This window comes from Leptodactylus fuscus, chromosome 8 (assembly GCF_031893055.1).
Source record: "Leptodactylus fuscus isolate aLepFus1 chromosome 8, aLepFus1.hap2, whole genome shotgun sequence".
Classification (NCBI taxonomy): Eukaryota; Metazoa; Chordata; class Amphibia; order Anura; family Leptodactylidae; genus Leptodactylus; species Leptodactylus fuscus.
The window spans coordinates 21,907,493-21,921,816 of NC_134272.1; the positions used below are offsets into that span (position 1 = coordinate 21,907,493).

At 40.8% G+C, this 14,324-nt stretch overlaps 2 protein-coding genes across 2 annotated transcripts; both read right to left on the minus strand.

Annotated features, from left to right (window-relative positions):
• Positions 1-4,169: 4,169 nt before the first annotated feature.
• On the minus strand, positions 4,170-5,240 carry LOC142217194 (taste receptor type 2 member 13-like). Its single transcript, XM_075285382.1, has one exon. The coding sequence runs from the start codon at positions 5,238-5,240 to the stop codon at positions 4,170-4,172; it is 1,071 nt and encodes a 356-aa protein (XP_075141483.1).
• Positions 5,241-8,550: 3,310 nt separating this feature from the next.
• On the minus strand, positions 8,551-10,210 carry LOC142217195 (taste receptor type 2 member 40-like). Its single transcript, XM_075285383.1, has 3 exons — positions 9,478-10,210; positions 9,310-9,378; positions 8,551-8,624 (listed from the first exon to the last, which is right to left on the minus strand). Exons 1-3 carry the CDS (start codon positions 10,208-10,210, stop codon positions 8,551-8,553), a joined length of 876 nt encoding a protein of 291 aa, XP_075141484.1.
• Positions 10,211-14,324: the final 4,114 nt, after the last annotated feature.

Here is a 14,324-nt window from a genome sequence, read left to right on the forward strand (position 1 = left end):
AGATCATATTTGCCTATCACTTCCATCTGCATGACTATTTACACCTGTATGAAGTTCACTGACAACTGACATGTCCAGAATCTCCTACTGATCAGGACATCACAGCAGAAATGTTCAGGGCTGTAGATATAGTGAAACTTGTCATTGATATGATTGATATTAGCCCCAGAAACTGCTCTAAACTCCACAATAATTGCCGTTCTCTATGGAAACTGGAGGAGATGAGAGAGGTTCAATGCTTGTGAGCACATCTTTGTATCCATCACCACCATGTGGTACTTCTATATAGGCTTGCAGTACATTGCATTGTGTCTCCTGTATCTCAGCATCTCCTTATTTCTAACTCATTCCTATTTCTGCATCCCAGCTTGACTTTCCAGCTATTACTGTTTGAAACTGAAAATTTGTATCCCCTCCCACCTTCCCTGGCGCTTTTTTGCACCAATAACTGTGCAGGGGAGGTGGGACAGGAACTAAGACAACGGAGGCATCGAAAAAAAAATCAGAAAAAGTAATTGACTGGCTAAATCAGGGGACCTCCAATATATACGAATAATGGATTTAAGATCCGGGTCATATGAGACAGTGAACTATGTGACTGTGAGACAGGGATAGATGTACAGGCAGGGATAGCTAGGGATTACCTTTATTTAGGTGGGAATGTTGCTCACACAGCTCTTTGGGGCTCTATCTCATTGGGATCCCTGTCAGCTTGCGGTTATGCGGGAGCTGACTTTTTCTAATAGGAATGCATTGACCAGCGTTGATTGGCCAAATGTCATACAGAGTACTGCATTCAGCCAATCAACGCTGGTTCTGCCGGAGGAGGCGGAGTCTAAGATCGGTCCATAGCCGTCTCCATTATCTCAGATGTAGCAGTGTTGAGCGCACAGCAGAGCTGGGCGTGCGCTGAGCTCTGCTACACCAGAGATAGCGGACTTGGTGACTCTCCTGAGTCGAAGTGTGGCTTCCCCTGAAATAAAGCATTCTTCCCCATAGACTATAATGGGGTTCGATATTCATTCGAATAGTCGAATATCGAGGGGCTATTCGAAACGAATATCGAATCTCAAATATTTCACTGTTCGCTCATCTCTACTGAGAATCAAAAGTGTAGCATTGAGCTACAGAAAGTGATTGTTTTTTATGTATCTTATTTGTACGAAAAAGTAAAAGTATTCTGACTTACGGGTAAAAGCAAAAGAATTACAGTTGAAGTAGCGTGAAGATAAGTATAGACCAGGAGAAAATATTATGTTTTATAATTATTCATCATGCATGAGGTTAAACGAATAGACAACCTAATGTTATATCGTGTGTCGCTTGTAAGTGGGTAAGTAGATGATACACCCTGGAGTATAGGATGGGCCTTGTGCACTAGTGTTTGCACTGTGATGCATGTTTAATGCTAGAAACACAAAGCACATCGGAGGGCTCGGTTTCTACAATTGTGGTTGGTTGATAAAGTGGTAGAGTCTGAAGGAGGCAGAGGTACGGGGAGACTAGTTATCTGGGTCTTGGTGTACAGGTGACTGTGGCTGTGAAGATTGATGAAAGCAGGAAGTCCTTGCCAGTTTGGGAAGACAGGTTAAGGAGAAACCAAGCACCAAATCCAGGAGAAGTGTGATGGGAAGGCTCAGAATGAAATCTTGGTTCCCAGAGAGCAGTCAATGGAATCCACCAGGAGAAGACAATCTGCACAGGACCATGGCAACTTCCATGCAAGGCCAAAGATGACTTTGCTTGCACTGGCCAGGCTTCTGAAGATGAACAGTAAAGAGTACCTAGGTTAGTTCTTTACACTATTGATGGATAGTCACAATGAACTCATTTTGTTCACATTCCTGGAAAAGATCAGTTTATTAGGAACTAAACTAAAGCAAATGGAAGGAGTGGATGAGATTAGTAACACAGCACAGCAGCTCCAGCGGGCTCACTCAATGCCACATTACCAATGACTATTTTGAATCTTTGAGCTGGAAAACCAAAGAAAACCAAGTCTCTTTAGTCCAGCGTTCCAGTCTTACTGCCCACAACTCTCTTCTTAGGGCCCCTTCACACTATGGATACGCTGCCTGATTCTGAACGTTAAAGCACGTTCAGAATCAGCCCGTATAAAGCAGATCCCATTAATTTCAATGGGAGCCGGCATATGAGCGCTCCCCATTGAAACGAATGGGCTGCTTTTTACTCTACGAGCGCTCCCATTGAAGTGAATGGGAAGCGCTCACGTGAGAAAATAAAGAGAGCGTTTGGCAATGATGAATTGTAGTAACTAGTAACAACCTGTTTGTCAGTAAATTTCTGTTGATTTGCCTAAAAAACTGGTATTTGCAAAAGTAAACAGAGTTTCAGCTTTATATCCACCTGCTGTCCATGTGGGTTACCCTACAGAGTCCTCTGCGGTTGAGTTCAGTGACATCACTTGGCGTAGCCCGATCATCTTACATTTAGGCTCCTTGCTATCCTTATACTATAATATACAAAATAAAGCCGGTGCAGATATTGGTATGACCAACATTCAAGAACGCTCTCAAATAAATAAACCACAATACAGTAACAATGTAGAACATCAGAGAAAAGATGTGGTCAAAAAATCAATAGCAAACTATAATATATAAAAATATAATATTTATTTGTAGAAAAAAATGCTTGTGCTAGTCTAGAAAAATCTAGACTGGAGCTCCAATATACACAAGAATATGCGTAAACATGCACGCCTACGTGTTTCGCTCATATGGCATCCTCAGGAGATGACTCCTTCCCTTAGCTTAGTCAACGCCCCACTTTGTTGGGTCCATGCCCGGATCTGTTTGGCTTTATGTAATAGATACTGGTATGAGCCAAGCCATAATCCCTATTCCTGGAATTTATCAGGGTATGTTGTGCAATGACAAGAGTTAAGTAAGTTTGATGTGCCAAATAGAATTTGTGGAACGGTCTGTTGTGTAACTTACTTACAATGGTTGACTCAAACCCAAGTGTCGCAGTCAGCAGGAGGTCATAACCATGGGAGCTGCCGAAACAACTTCCTCTATGTGGTATAAGACACGATCTTGATTATTGTTCCTCCTTATAGTCTGTAAAGACCGCAGAACAATCCACACATTGTATTACAACACAGCACATCGACATGTTAGTTAGTGACAGGAGTATCGTATTAAATAAACATCATTATATAGCCCTACATGGGGGTTACTAACTACGGGGTTACTACTACGCTAAACTAGTGCAAATGAACAGCTATTGTTACAACAAAACTACTGCTATTACAGATCCATTTATACTACTGCTATTACTAAACCTAGAGGTCTGGAAGTAAGGGGTGGGGTGAAGAATGGGACATCATGTTATTGCCATGATAGTTAGACGTTACAATTTCATCAATGATCCAGATAGATATAGTATGGGCTGCAGGAAAGGGGGTGCAATGGGTTTAGATGAGCATGATGAAGGGGTTAATCCATATAACATTTATATTACTACCATATGCACTACTGAAATATTTGCATTCTTCTACCAGCCACTATAGAAATTTGCTGTTTATCTATGTTTTTGTGCTTGCCCTTGGAATTTATTTGTACGTCCACACTGCTGGAGGATTACGGGACTGCAGCACCTGGCTTATAGCCTTTTCTACAAGTTATAGCTAGACAATGGGGAGAATTTATAAAGACCAGTGATCCCTATGGTAGTCTCAATCCATTTCCCTGCTGGCATGAAATGCAATAGAATGATTAAGACGTTATAATCTCTTAATAATTTTGGCACCCTGCGGGGGGTCTTGTGCATCAATACTGAAATCTATTCCAGTTGGTGACTGGTGTAGATTTCAGGTATAACCCGCACCACTTTGCTGGCTGGAGTTATAGTAAATTTGATAGATTGCAGTACCCCCAAGTTGTCTCGATCCCCACTTTTTTCTTTGGTATAAAAAGAGCTAGTACCAAAGATGTGTACGCTGGAAAATGCATATATGGAAAAGTCAATTTCCCCAATGTTTGTACAACTCCAACAGCAGAACCTTGTTATCTGGCCCATGCACAAAGAACAGCTCAGACATGTCTACTCTATGGGGTGCCATGTATCATTGCCCATTTTCTATGGACTAATACGACAACATTCTGTAACCTTACAGAAAAAATAATTCCAACAAACCAAGAAGTGATTTATTCTCCCGAGGATCTCATGGCACATCCATGCCTCCATAGGCCACCAATGGCTTTTTTCAGCTTCGAGTTACCAGTTATCATAACAAAGGCTTGAATGATAGGGTAAAATATAATAAAATAACTACAACAGACCATAAAATAATCAACAAAATTGAATGAGTTCATCATCAGATAGATGGAAGCTACATAAAAGCCGGTGTGAGCAGTCACCAGGAGCACCATGGTCCTGGTCGCGGTGATATGGGCCTGGGTCTGAGAAGACTTGACTTCGTTCATGGTCATCCTCTTCATATGTGTCCTCAGTGAGCACAGAGTCAACGCTATGGGAAGCAGAGTTAATATAAGGGGTACAACACACATCAGGAAGACTGTTATGACATAGGGCAATGTTATTACAATCTCGTTTTTCTCCTTTGTAGAATTGTACGCGGCATTTCCAATAGTTTTGTCACCGTTTTTAGGGTAAATATTCCAGAAGGATTGAAGAGCAATAATGAAAGCCGCTGCAGTGGACACCACCATGAGCTTTGGTAGATGGGTCGAGATCCTCATCTTCAATACCATAAGGAGACCGCTGGTGAAATTAACAATCCTCAAATAATAGAAGATGGAGAGCCAAGTGGTGAACCATAAGTTACTTGAGACAAGAAAGATTAAGAATCCTGTAATTTTCAGATGAATCGTATTAAAACTGTCATAGTAGCCGGTGGCAAGAGAGGAAAGGTCAAAGCAGACAGCGATCTGCATCATAGCGTTCACCAGAGCCATAAAACCTAAAATCCGGTCAGGTACGCTCAGGCGGAAACCGCTTCTCCAGTCCTTCAGGTTAACGTATACAATCCAGGAGTTAGAGCCAACCCCGAGGACTCCGGCGACAATACTCACCAACATGCTTATGAGTAAAATAACTTGGTCGTTCATTGTCTTCTTTTCGACAAGTCTCTTCTTAGACTGGACCAACAAGTGGTTTGTACAGGACGACAATGACTGAATGAGCCCATGAACCTGAATGCAAAACAGTTTATTTGTTTCTCTTGTTATTTTTTGGCGCCTTCTCCTGATTTGCATTCTCTGGATATTATAATACATAGCTGAATCGACGTAGAAACATTTACATGACTTTTTCCATATTCTAAGAAGTCGTAAGGTTTTATTTTTTACACTGATTTGAGCGGCCGCAAAATTACGGGCACAAAATAACGCGGCATATACGCTCGTAACTCCCATTGAAATCAATGGGATCTTTTTCAGCGCGCAAAATGCTGACACGCGTATACGTGCCAGCTTGTGCTCCATTTTACATTGTGTAAACACACCCTAACAACGATAGTGTGAATGCCCCTAATAGGGACAGAACGTTTCATTTTGACATCACTTTTATTTTAGTATTGGGTCATAGATTACAAGGTGACAGAACATACATCATTAGAACTTTCCTGGAGTCCCAAGACCCTCCCTCAAGGAATCTCACCTAATTCTTAAACATAATCTAGAGGTCAAATCCAATAATTCAGTGGTCCTCTATTTCTTAAATGCCCAGGAACACAAAGAGAATTGCAAACTGCTCTCTCTAAATCATCGAGAGGAAGGTTGTTAACATGAGTAATGAAGGAACTTGTAGCTACATAATAACTTACAATGTGGATTGTGCTAAATTCTACAAAATTTCGATTAACACCCTACATGATCAATGTATCACCTCTAGCTTTAGGTGTCACTCTCATGGTTACTTATTTTCCCATCAATACATTTCCCAATGGTCTTCCTAAACTTGGAGCTGCTTTGGATGATGATGATGGCTTTTGATGGCGGGTAGGATATCATGACAAACCAGGTCACGATGACTACAGACACTCGACACTGAGAGACACTCGATGGAATGGTGAAGAACATTTGTGATACGTTGTAGATAACAGCAATGAGAAGGAACAGGACCATGGTTCTCGCAGCGTTAATCTGAGTTTGGAATTTAGAACGAGTAAACCCCGGATTATTCTGCTTCATTGTCCACATGTGATTTATAAGAGACCGTGCGGTGAATGTGGTGGAGACAAGACCTATTACGAAGGGTAAGAAACTGCCCAGGATGGCCAATGTTATTCTGTATGCAAAATTTTGAAAAAATGTCCCCCTCGGATAACTGAAGATTGATATGTAATGTTCATGGTTGGATTTATGTTACAAAACCAAAATACCGGACAACATATGACAAGTGAGACAAGTCCTGATACAAGAATGATGCGGAGCAGATAAGACGAGAGACTCCTCTTCAGCCAGACAAAGATATGGTGACCACAGTTGGTGATATTGGTGCAGTAGTAGATGCAGAGCAAGGATGTCAGCCAATACCTAAGCAGATTGCAATCATTACTGTCCAACGAAATCCTTCATAAGAAAAAAACAAATGGGGCCAAAGGACACATATAATATTTAGTGAGGTCATCGCCAAGTGCAGAGAAACATTGACCAGAGCTTTGCTCACAAGGACTTTATCAGATGGGCCCAGGGTGACTCCATTTCTTAGGTTTCCTATATAAAAAAGCAGGATGTGCATGTTCAAGGCTATTCCACCACAAATTCAATGGTTACAGCTCAACCCTAATGAAGAGACAGAAGGAATGGTTACAGCTCAAGCCGACAAGTTCTGCAATGGCCATAGTACTAAGAGTGGTGTGACTTATGAGCAGGTAGGTCAAGTACTGGACTGGAACAGATACAAATACCCAGCGAGGTTTACTTATCATTTCCATAACATTATATTAGCAAACAAGCATGAGACGAGAAGATCCTTCAGCCCTGAATATCTCTACATGTGTTATATACTCACTCACTGGTGCACTCTGCATTTCTGGTAAATCCCTCCAACCAATGATGAATAATGATCAGATATGATAAAGCCTATAATGTTACTATCTCAGACCTGGCCATTTACTAAAGAGAATCTGTCATCGGAAAATGACATTTTAAGTAAGGTCCGGTTCACATCTGTATTCGGTATTCCATTCGGGGAGTCCGTTATTGGCCCTCCGATTGGAAACCTATTTGCATTACAAAGGGATTAGCTAAGAAACCACATGGACCCCATAGACTATAATGGGGTTTGTGTAGTTTCCGCGTGGTTTTCGCACAAAACGTGCTGCTTGCACTATATGATTCGTGCAGACACTGAACGAAAACCACACAGACCCCATTATAGTTTATGGGGTCTGTGTGGTTTCTTAGCTAACCTCACAAGCGGACTTCCTAAATGGAATACCGAATGCAGATGTGAACCAGGCCGAATTCAAGTTCTGAAAATTGGCAGAGATTTAGTTTCTGAAGTTTTATGTGTTGAGTGAAGATAGAAGGAGCTAAGCTTGATGTATGAATTATACAAAAATGCAAAAAAAAAAATTAAAGTGTTTAACATGAGTTTATTCATTTTTGCAATATGTAAAATATTATGCAAAAGTTTCAGGCAGGTGTGAAAACTGCTGCACAGTAAGAATGTTACAGAAATAGAAGGGTTAATAGTTTAACAAAATGAAGTGAATGAAGACAAGAGAAATGTAGATCTCATCAATATTTGGAGTGACCTTTGCACTTTGGAGGAAGAGTCCCGGAAGTGATGATATGGCCCCCACAGATACAGCCCTGATCTCATCATCATTCAGTCTGTCCGGGGTTACATGAAGAGTAGGGTCGACCGATCGGGATCAGAAAAGATCGAATTCCGATCTTTACTCCGATAGAGTAAATTTCACGATCGCAATCAGAATTCCGATCCCGATCTTTTCCAGCAGGTTCGAGGTCGGAGGTTATCTCAAGATCGGCTCAACCCTAAAAGTGACTAGGGTTGAGCGATCAGGATTGTAAAGGATCGGATTACGATCGGCGATCGAGCAAATTTCACGATCGAGATCGGGATCAGCTGGAATATGATCAGAAATCGGATTTTAAAATCGATCCTGAAATCTCAAGATCGGCTCAACCCTAATGAAGAGACAGAAGGATTGGAGTAAGTCTACAACCACAAAAGATCTGTGCTTAGTACTCCAGGGTGGCGGGAACAACCTCCCTGCTGAGTTCTGCCAAAATCTGTACATAGAAGGCAAAGGGCAAAAGTCACGCCAAATATTTTAGAAGGGTTAATAGTTTATTTCTTTGAATTGACAAAGTGAAGCAAATAGAGAAAATGCAAATCCCATAAACTTTTATCAAATAAATGCAAAAAAATCTTGAAATATTCTGAAATATATATTTTGTCTATATTTTTCTCAGGAACTTTAACATAAAACACTCCTTTGCTCCTTCAGGGTTGGCAAATATGATGCTGAGAGTCTCTGCTGTTGGAAATGGAGGTATAGCAGCAAATAGTGCTAAACGTAGGGACGCTATGTTAGCTAGCTATATGGTTAGCATTGTGCAACTTTTTAGGTACAATATGAATGACGGCTACAATATACAAATACTCTACAAGCGAAAAAGAACAAAAAAATGCCGAGCGGCAAGTAGCGCAAACCCATAGACCACAATGAATAGCTCTAAGTGCTGATATTAGAACAGTGGATAGATAATGTGAATGGTCAGAGAAGAGACTGCACTAGCACAATAGTGATACGGTCAGGATGGGATCTCACCTAATCCAGTTGTAATCCCATATTAGTAATTGCAGATAGCAGTAGGACTTCTACACATCAATGGAGATGATTCCACATGAAATTGATAATCCAGAGGATGAAGTAAAAATGTAGAAACATATCCAAACTTCCCAGTAAGTAGGTTCTTTTATAAATGATCAAAAAACACCACGTGTATCCGGGCAAGACCCCTCTATCAAGTGTACAAAGGGGGTGTCAGTGTCCAGATATCTGTGAAAAAAATATAGCTAATATATACTGACTGCCGGATTGGAGTCGGGATGGAATTTTTTCCAATGAAATGGGACATGGGGATTTTTGCCTTCCCCTGGATCAACACTGTAGGGGATTGTAGGGTTATAGGTTGGCCTTGATGGACTGATGTCTTCATCCAACTTCATCTGCTATGTAACTATCTAACAAACCCTGAAAGGCTCGCAAACCAAATGTCTTGTTCTTACTGATGTCCTAGATGGTTGACAGTCAATGAAGGCGCAGTCTTTTGGGAAATAACATACGGCATGTGACCGCTCCTTTACTGGCTTTTATCAATTTTGCGTTCCCTGTTATAATAACAAGGGCTTGTCCTGTAGGAAAGAAAAGTATAAAATACCAACAAAATAACATCAACACATGATCAAAATTGAATGTCTTAGAAAGTATGTAAATTGAGGCTACAATAAGACCTGTGTGTAGAGACACTTGAAGCACCATGGTCCTGGCTGCCCTTACATGGGCCTGTGTCCGAGGTTGACAAGTGTCCGATTTATTCTTGTTCATCCTCTTCAGGTGTCTCCAGAGTGACCCCAAAGTCAATCCTATAGGGATAAGAGTTAATACGAGGGGTAAAATACACCCCAAAAGGAGTGCTATCAGATAAGGAGATGTTACCAATATGGAGGTTTGTTCTTTAGTGAGATTACAGGTAGAGTTTCCAAAAACTTCTTGATCTTTTACAGGGTAAATGTTCCAAAATGATGCAAAAGACAAAATAAATGATCCCACAGTAGACACCACCTGGAGCTTTGGTAAAAATGTACAAATCCTCATTTTGCAAATGAAAAGTATTCCATCTGTAAAGTTAACAATTCTCATGCAGTAGTAGATGGAAAGCCAAGCGGTGAGCCAGACATTGGTGGACACAAGAAACATCATGAACCCTAAAAAACTCAGATGAATCTGGTCGTATGATGTGTAAAGTTGTGACTGTATGGAGGACATGTCGAAAGAGAGGGCTGCTTGCAATGTGATATCGATGAGACCCATAAAAGTCAGAATCTGATCTGGTAGACTTAGGTGGACACCTCTTCTCCAGTCTTTTGCAATGACATGAACAATCCACGAATTGAAGACGAGTCCAGATAATCCGGCAATAATACCCACCAATAACTTTACTCCTAATAGAGCTCGAGGATCCATGATGCTGGTTCTCCAGAGAATCCAGTTACAGCTTGTAACATCAATGTAATGTCCTTGCTTTGTGTGTCATGACACTGGATGCAAATCAGGTGCTTGTTGTTTATTTTGGGATTCTCTGTTTTACATCTACGTCTTATAGGTAGGAGGAATTAAGCATAGATGGCCCATGATAAATGCTCTTCTAGGAGATGCTTTTCCTATGAATGTGTGTCAGGAACATCATGGACACAGTGGGAGGATTTCTAAAGCTGTGTATACCAGTTTTCTGGCATTAAAAGGGACATTGTTTTTGTGCAAAAATTGTGTTTTTTTTTTTTTTTTAAATGTATTCTTAGAATAATTTATGATTTATCATTTATCAATGATAAACACAGAGCATGCTCACACACTTCCCGATCATTCATGATAAACACAGAGCATGCTCACACACTTCCCGATCATTCATGATAAACACAGAGCATGCTCACACACTTCCCGATCATTCATGATAAACACAGAGCATGCTCACACACTTCCCGATCATTCATGATAAACACAGAGCATGCTCACACACTTCCCGATCATTCATGATAAACACAGAGCATGCTCACACACTTCCCGATCATTCATGATAAACACAGAGCATGCTCACACACTTCCCGATCATTCATGATAAACACAGAGCATGCTCACACACTTCCCGATCATTCATGATAAACACAGAGCATGCTCACACACTAAGCAATTCCTAAGCAATTGACTTACTATGATAATTTAACTCTCTACTGCCAGGTGAGAGGTTTTATCCTGGAGCAAATACACTGGCACCGCCCACCTGACAACATAGAGCATAATTGTGCTACAACTATTTGAAATGATTTCTCTGGAATCGTAGAGGCTAGAGAAAAAAAAATTCCACCTCTACCAGGTGGAACGTCACCTATTGAAGGATGCAAGGAGTTGAAGTTGGTGGAGGCGGTGAAGGTCCTCTTTAAATCGTAAAATTTAGTAAATTGTTCTTGGCTCTTAAATGTCCCCACAATCCCAAAGAGGGAATATACTACTTAGGATTGTTACAGTTTGTAAGCCAGTGCGCTAGAGGTTCACTGTGTGGTGCTATAAAAAGTGTCAGCAGACAGTGGTAAAAAAGTTCTGGAAGAGACGGAGTGAAAGACAGAAATGGAAAATGATTGTGTCGGAAGGAATTAAATTGACATAGAAATATTTTACATCTTCAAAAAATAAACATCAGCAATTGGATGTCCTGTTCATATTGTTGTTCCTTTAAAGGAAATCTTACAGCAGAATCCAGCATATCGCTCCATCCCTGCAGATAGATAGGTTAAGATCACCAGAACCAAGTATATCACTCCAACCCTGCAGATAGATAGGTTAGTGTCACCAGAACCAAGTATATCACTCCAACCCTGCAGATAGATAGGTTACTATCACCAGAACCAGCATATCACCTCAGCCCTACAGATAGATAGGTTAGAGTCACCAGATCTAGCATGTCACTCCAGCCCTGCAGATAGATAGGTTACTATCACCAGAATCAGCATGTCACCCCAGCCCTGCAGATAGATAGGTTACTTTCACCAGAATCAGCATATCACCCCAGCCCTGCAGATAGATAAGTTAGAGTCACCAGATCCAGCATGTCACTCCAGCCCTGCAGATAGATAGGTTACTATCACCAGAATCAGCATGTCACTCCAGCCCTGCAGATAGATAGGTTACTGTCACCAGAATCAGCATGTCACCCTAGCCCTGCAGATAGGTTACTTTCACCAGAATCAGCATGTCACCCCAGCCCTGCAGATACATAGGTTAGGATCTCCTGAATCAAACAGTGTTTTCTCCTTAAGAATCGATGTCTCCATTGTTGAAATATAATTGGTTTTGGACAATATTCAAATGTGCTCCAAAGTGGTAAGCATAAGCAACCTCATATTGTTTTCCTTGGTTCTTTAGATATGGTATTGGCTAGCATGGATTCATGTAGCCTCTTTTTAATCTCTTTATTTGCATTTTGTCTTTTTATTTCCTTTTTTGTGTTTTTGGAGACAAGCATATGTTAATAGGTTGTAATCTATTGCAGTTCTTTTTGAGCAGCGCTCTGAGAAGGTGGGGGTGGGATGGGGGTGGTGAGGGTATGCATCCAGTGTGGGAAGAATGCTTTAGGGTATATAGGCATAGCCACAGACATGAAAGTGGTGAGAGGCATCTGGGGGCTTCCATGGCTTATTGGTCAGATAGTGGAGACCCCTATTGCTACACCCCTAGCAACAAAGCAGGAATGACCCCCAATCTTTTCATTCTATTTACAATAGCAAACAGTCATTATTGGAAATCTCTTACTTTTATATCTAAATGTGATCGAGCTGCTGCTTAAAATGTCCAAAAAAAGCAAAATTAGACCAATAAATACACACAGAAAAGACTTTGAACTTTATTTTAAGAAATATTAACAAATAGATTATAATAAAGCAACTTCTACACTTCTACCCCACTACTTCTACTTCATGATAAAAGAATCCCCTCACCATGATAAAAGAATCCCCTCACCATGAAAACCTAAAAAGGCAAGGATGAATGGTCAGGATGAATGATAAAACACAAAGTTAATTGTAATTTACAGGACAAATCCTAGTTACAACCATTAAGATCATTGAGTCACCTCTAGATTTTGTTCTCGGCCTCACTGATTCTTCTTTTTCTAGCAAGGAACTTCCCAAGGAGGCTCTTTTTAAGCTTGGAGCTGCTTTGGATGATGATGATGGCTTCTGGTATTGGGTAGGACATGATAACAAACCAGGTCATTATTACTACATCACTGGAAATACTAGTCAACATGGAATTGAAGAATATCAGTACTACATTGTAGATAACAGTGATGAGAAGAAACAAGATCATGGTTCTCGTAGCGTTAATCTGGGTTTGGAATTTACAACGAGTGAACCCCGGATTATTCTGCTTCATTGTCCACATGTGGTTTATAAGAGACCATGAGGTGAATGCAGTGGAGAAAAAAGATACAGCGAAGGGTAAATAGAAGCCCATGGTGGCCAATGTTTTTTTGTATGGTATATTTTCAAGGAATGTCCCCTGAATAACCTGATCTGTGGAGTTCATGGAAAGATTTATGCTACAAAACCAAAATATTGGTAACATTATGGCAAGTGAACCAAGTCCTGATGCAAGAAGGATACGATTCAGGTAAGACGAGAGACTCCTCTTCAGCCAAACAAAGATATGGTGACCACAGTTGGTGATGTTGGTGCAATAGTAGACGCAGAGCAAGGCCATAAGCCAATAGCTATAAGAGATTAATGACGTAGTAATCATTATAATCCAGTGAAAAGTGTCATTAGTAAAAAACAAATGGGGCCAAAATGCAAATAATATACATTGCCTGATTGTTAAAATGTACAGAGACAAATTGACCAGAGCCTTGGTGAGATGGACCTTATCAGATGGGCCTATTGAGAGTCCTTTTTTTAGCTCTGCTACATAGACGAGCAGGATGTCCATGTTTAGGGCTACTCCCACCAAATATTCAATGGTTACCACCGCTATTTGGGAGATCAGGTCTGCAGTAGCCATAGTACCAAGAGTTGTGTGACTATGAAAGCAAAAAGCTCAATTATTATACTGGGACAGAGGGAAATATCCAGTGAGCTTTAGTTACCCATTTACATAACTCCATTATACAAGCAAACAAGCTGGGAGTGGAAAGATCCTTCAGACCTTCATGTCTTGTGTTATATACTTACTCGCTGGCTCATTCTGAATTTCTGCTAAAAGGGTTTTCTGTGACTTTTTCATTGATAACATACCCTCAGGATAGGTCATCAATTGAAGATCCATGGAGGTTGAACACCTGGGTCCTCCATGGATTACCTGTTTGAAGCAGCTCGCCCTAAGTGTCACTTTCACTCCACCAACCATGTAACATTACATTCATGGGTTACATGGCCTGATCACAGCACAATCACATTCAAGCAAATGCTGAAAACTACTCAAAAGGCTGCAGCCCTCACGCAATACAGGGACAGAAGCATAAAGCACCGTCTGTTGTCTACCAGCCAAAATAAATAAACCTTCACATCAGGTGCAAAATAAAAGACAGCCT

Coding starts and splice junctions, on each gene's coding strand:
- LOC142217194 (XM_075285382.1), bottom strand. CDS start 5,240: ATGCAAATCAGGAGAAGGCGCCAAAAAATAACAAGAGAAACAAATAAA.
- LOC142217195 (XM_075285383.1), bottom strand. CDS start 10,210: ATGGATCCTCGAGCTCTATTAGGAGTAAAGTTATTGGTGGGTATTATT. Junction 9,379..9,477: donor TCAAGTGTCTCTACACACAG/GTCTTATTGTAG, acceptor TCTTTCCTACAG/GACAAGCCCTTGTTATTATA. Junction 8,625..9,309: donor TAAAGGAGCGGTCACATGCC/GTATGTTATTTC, acceptor TTTCGCTTGTAG/AGTATTTGTATATTGTAGCC.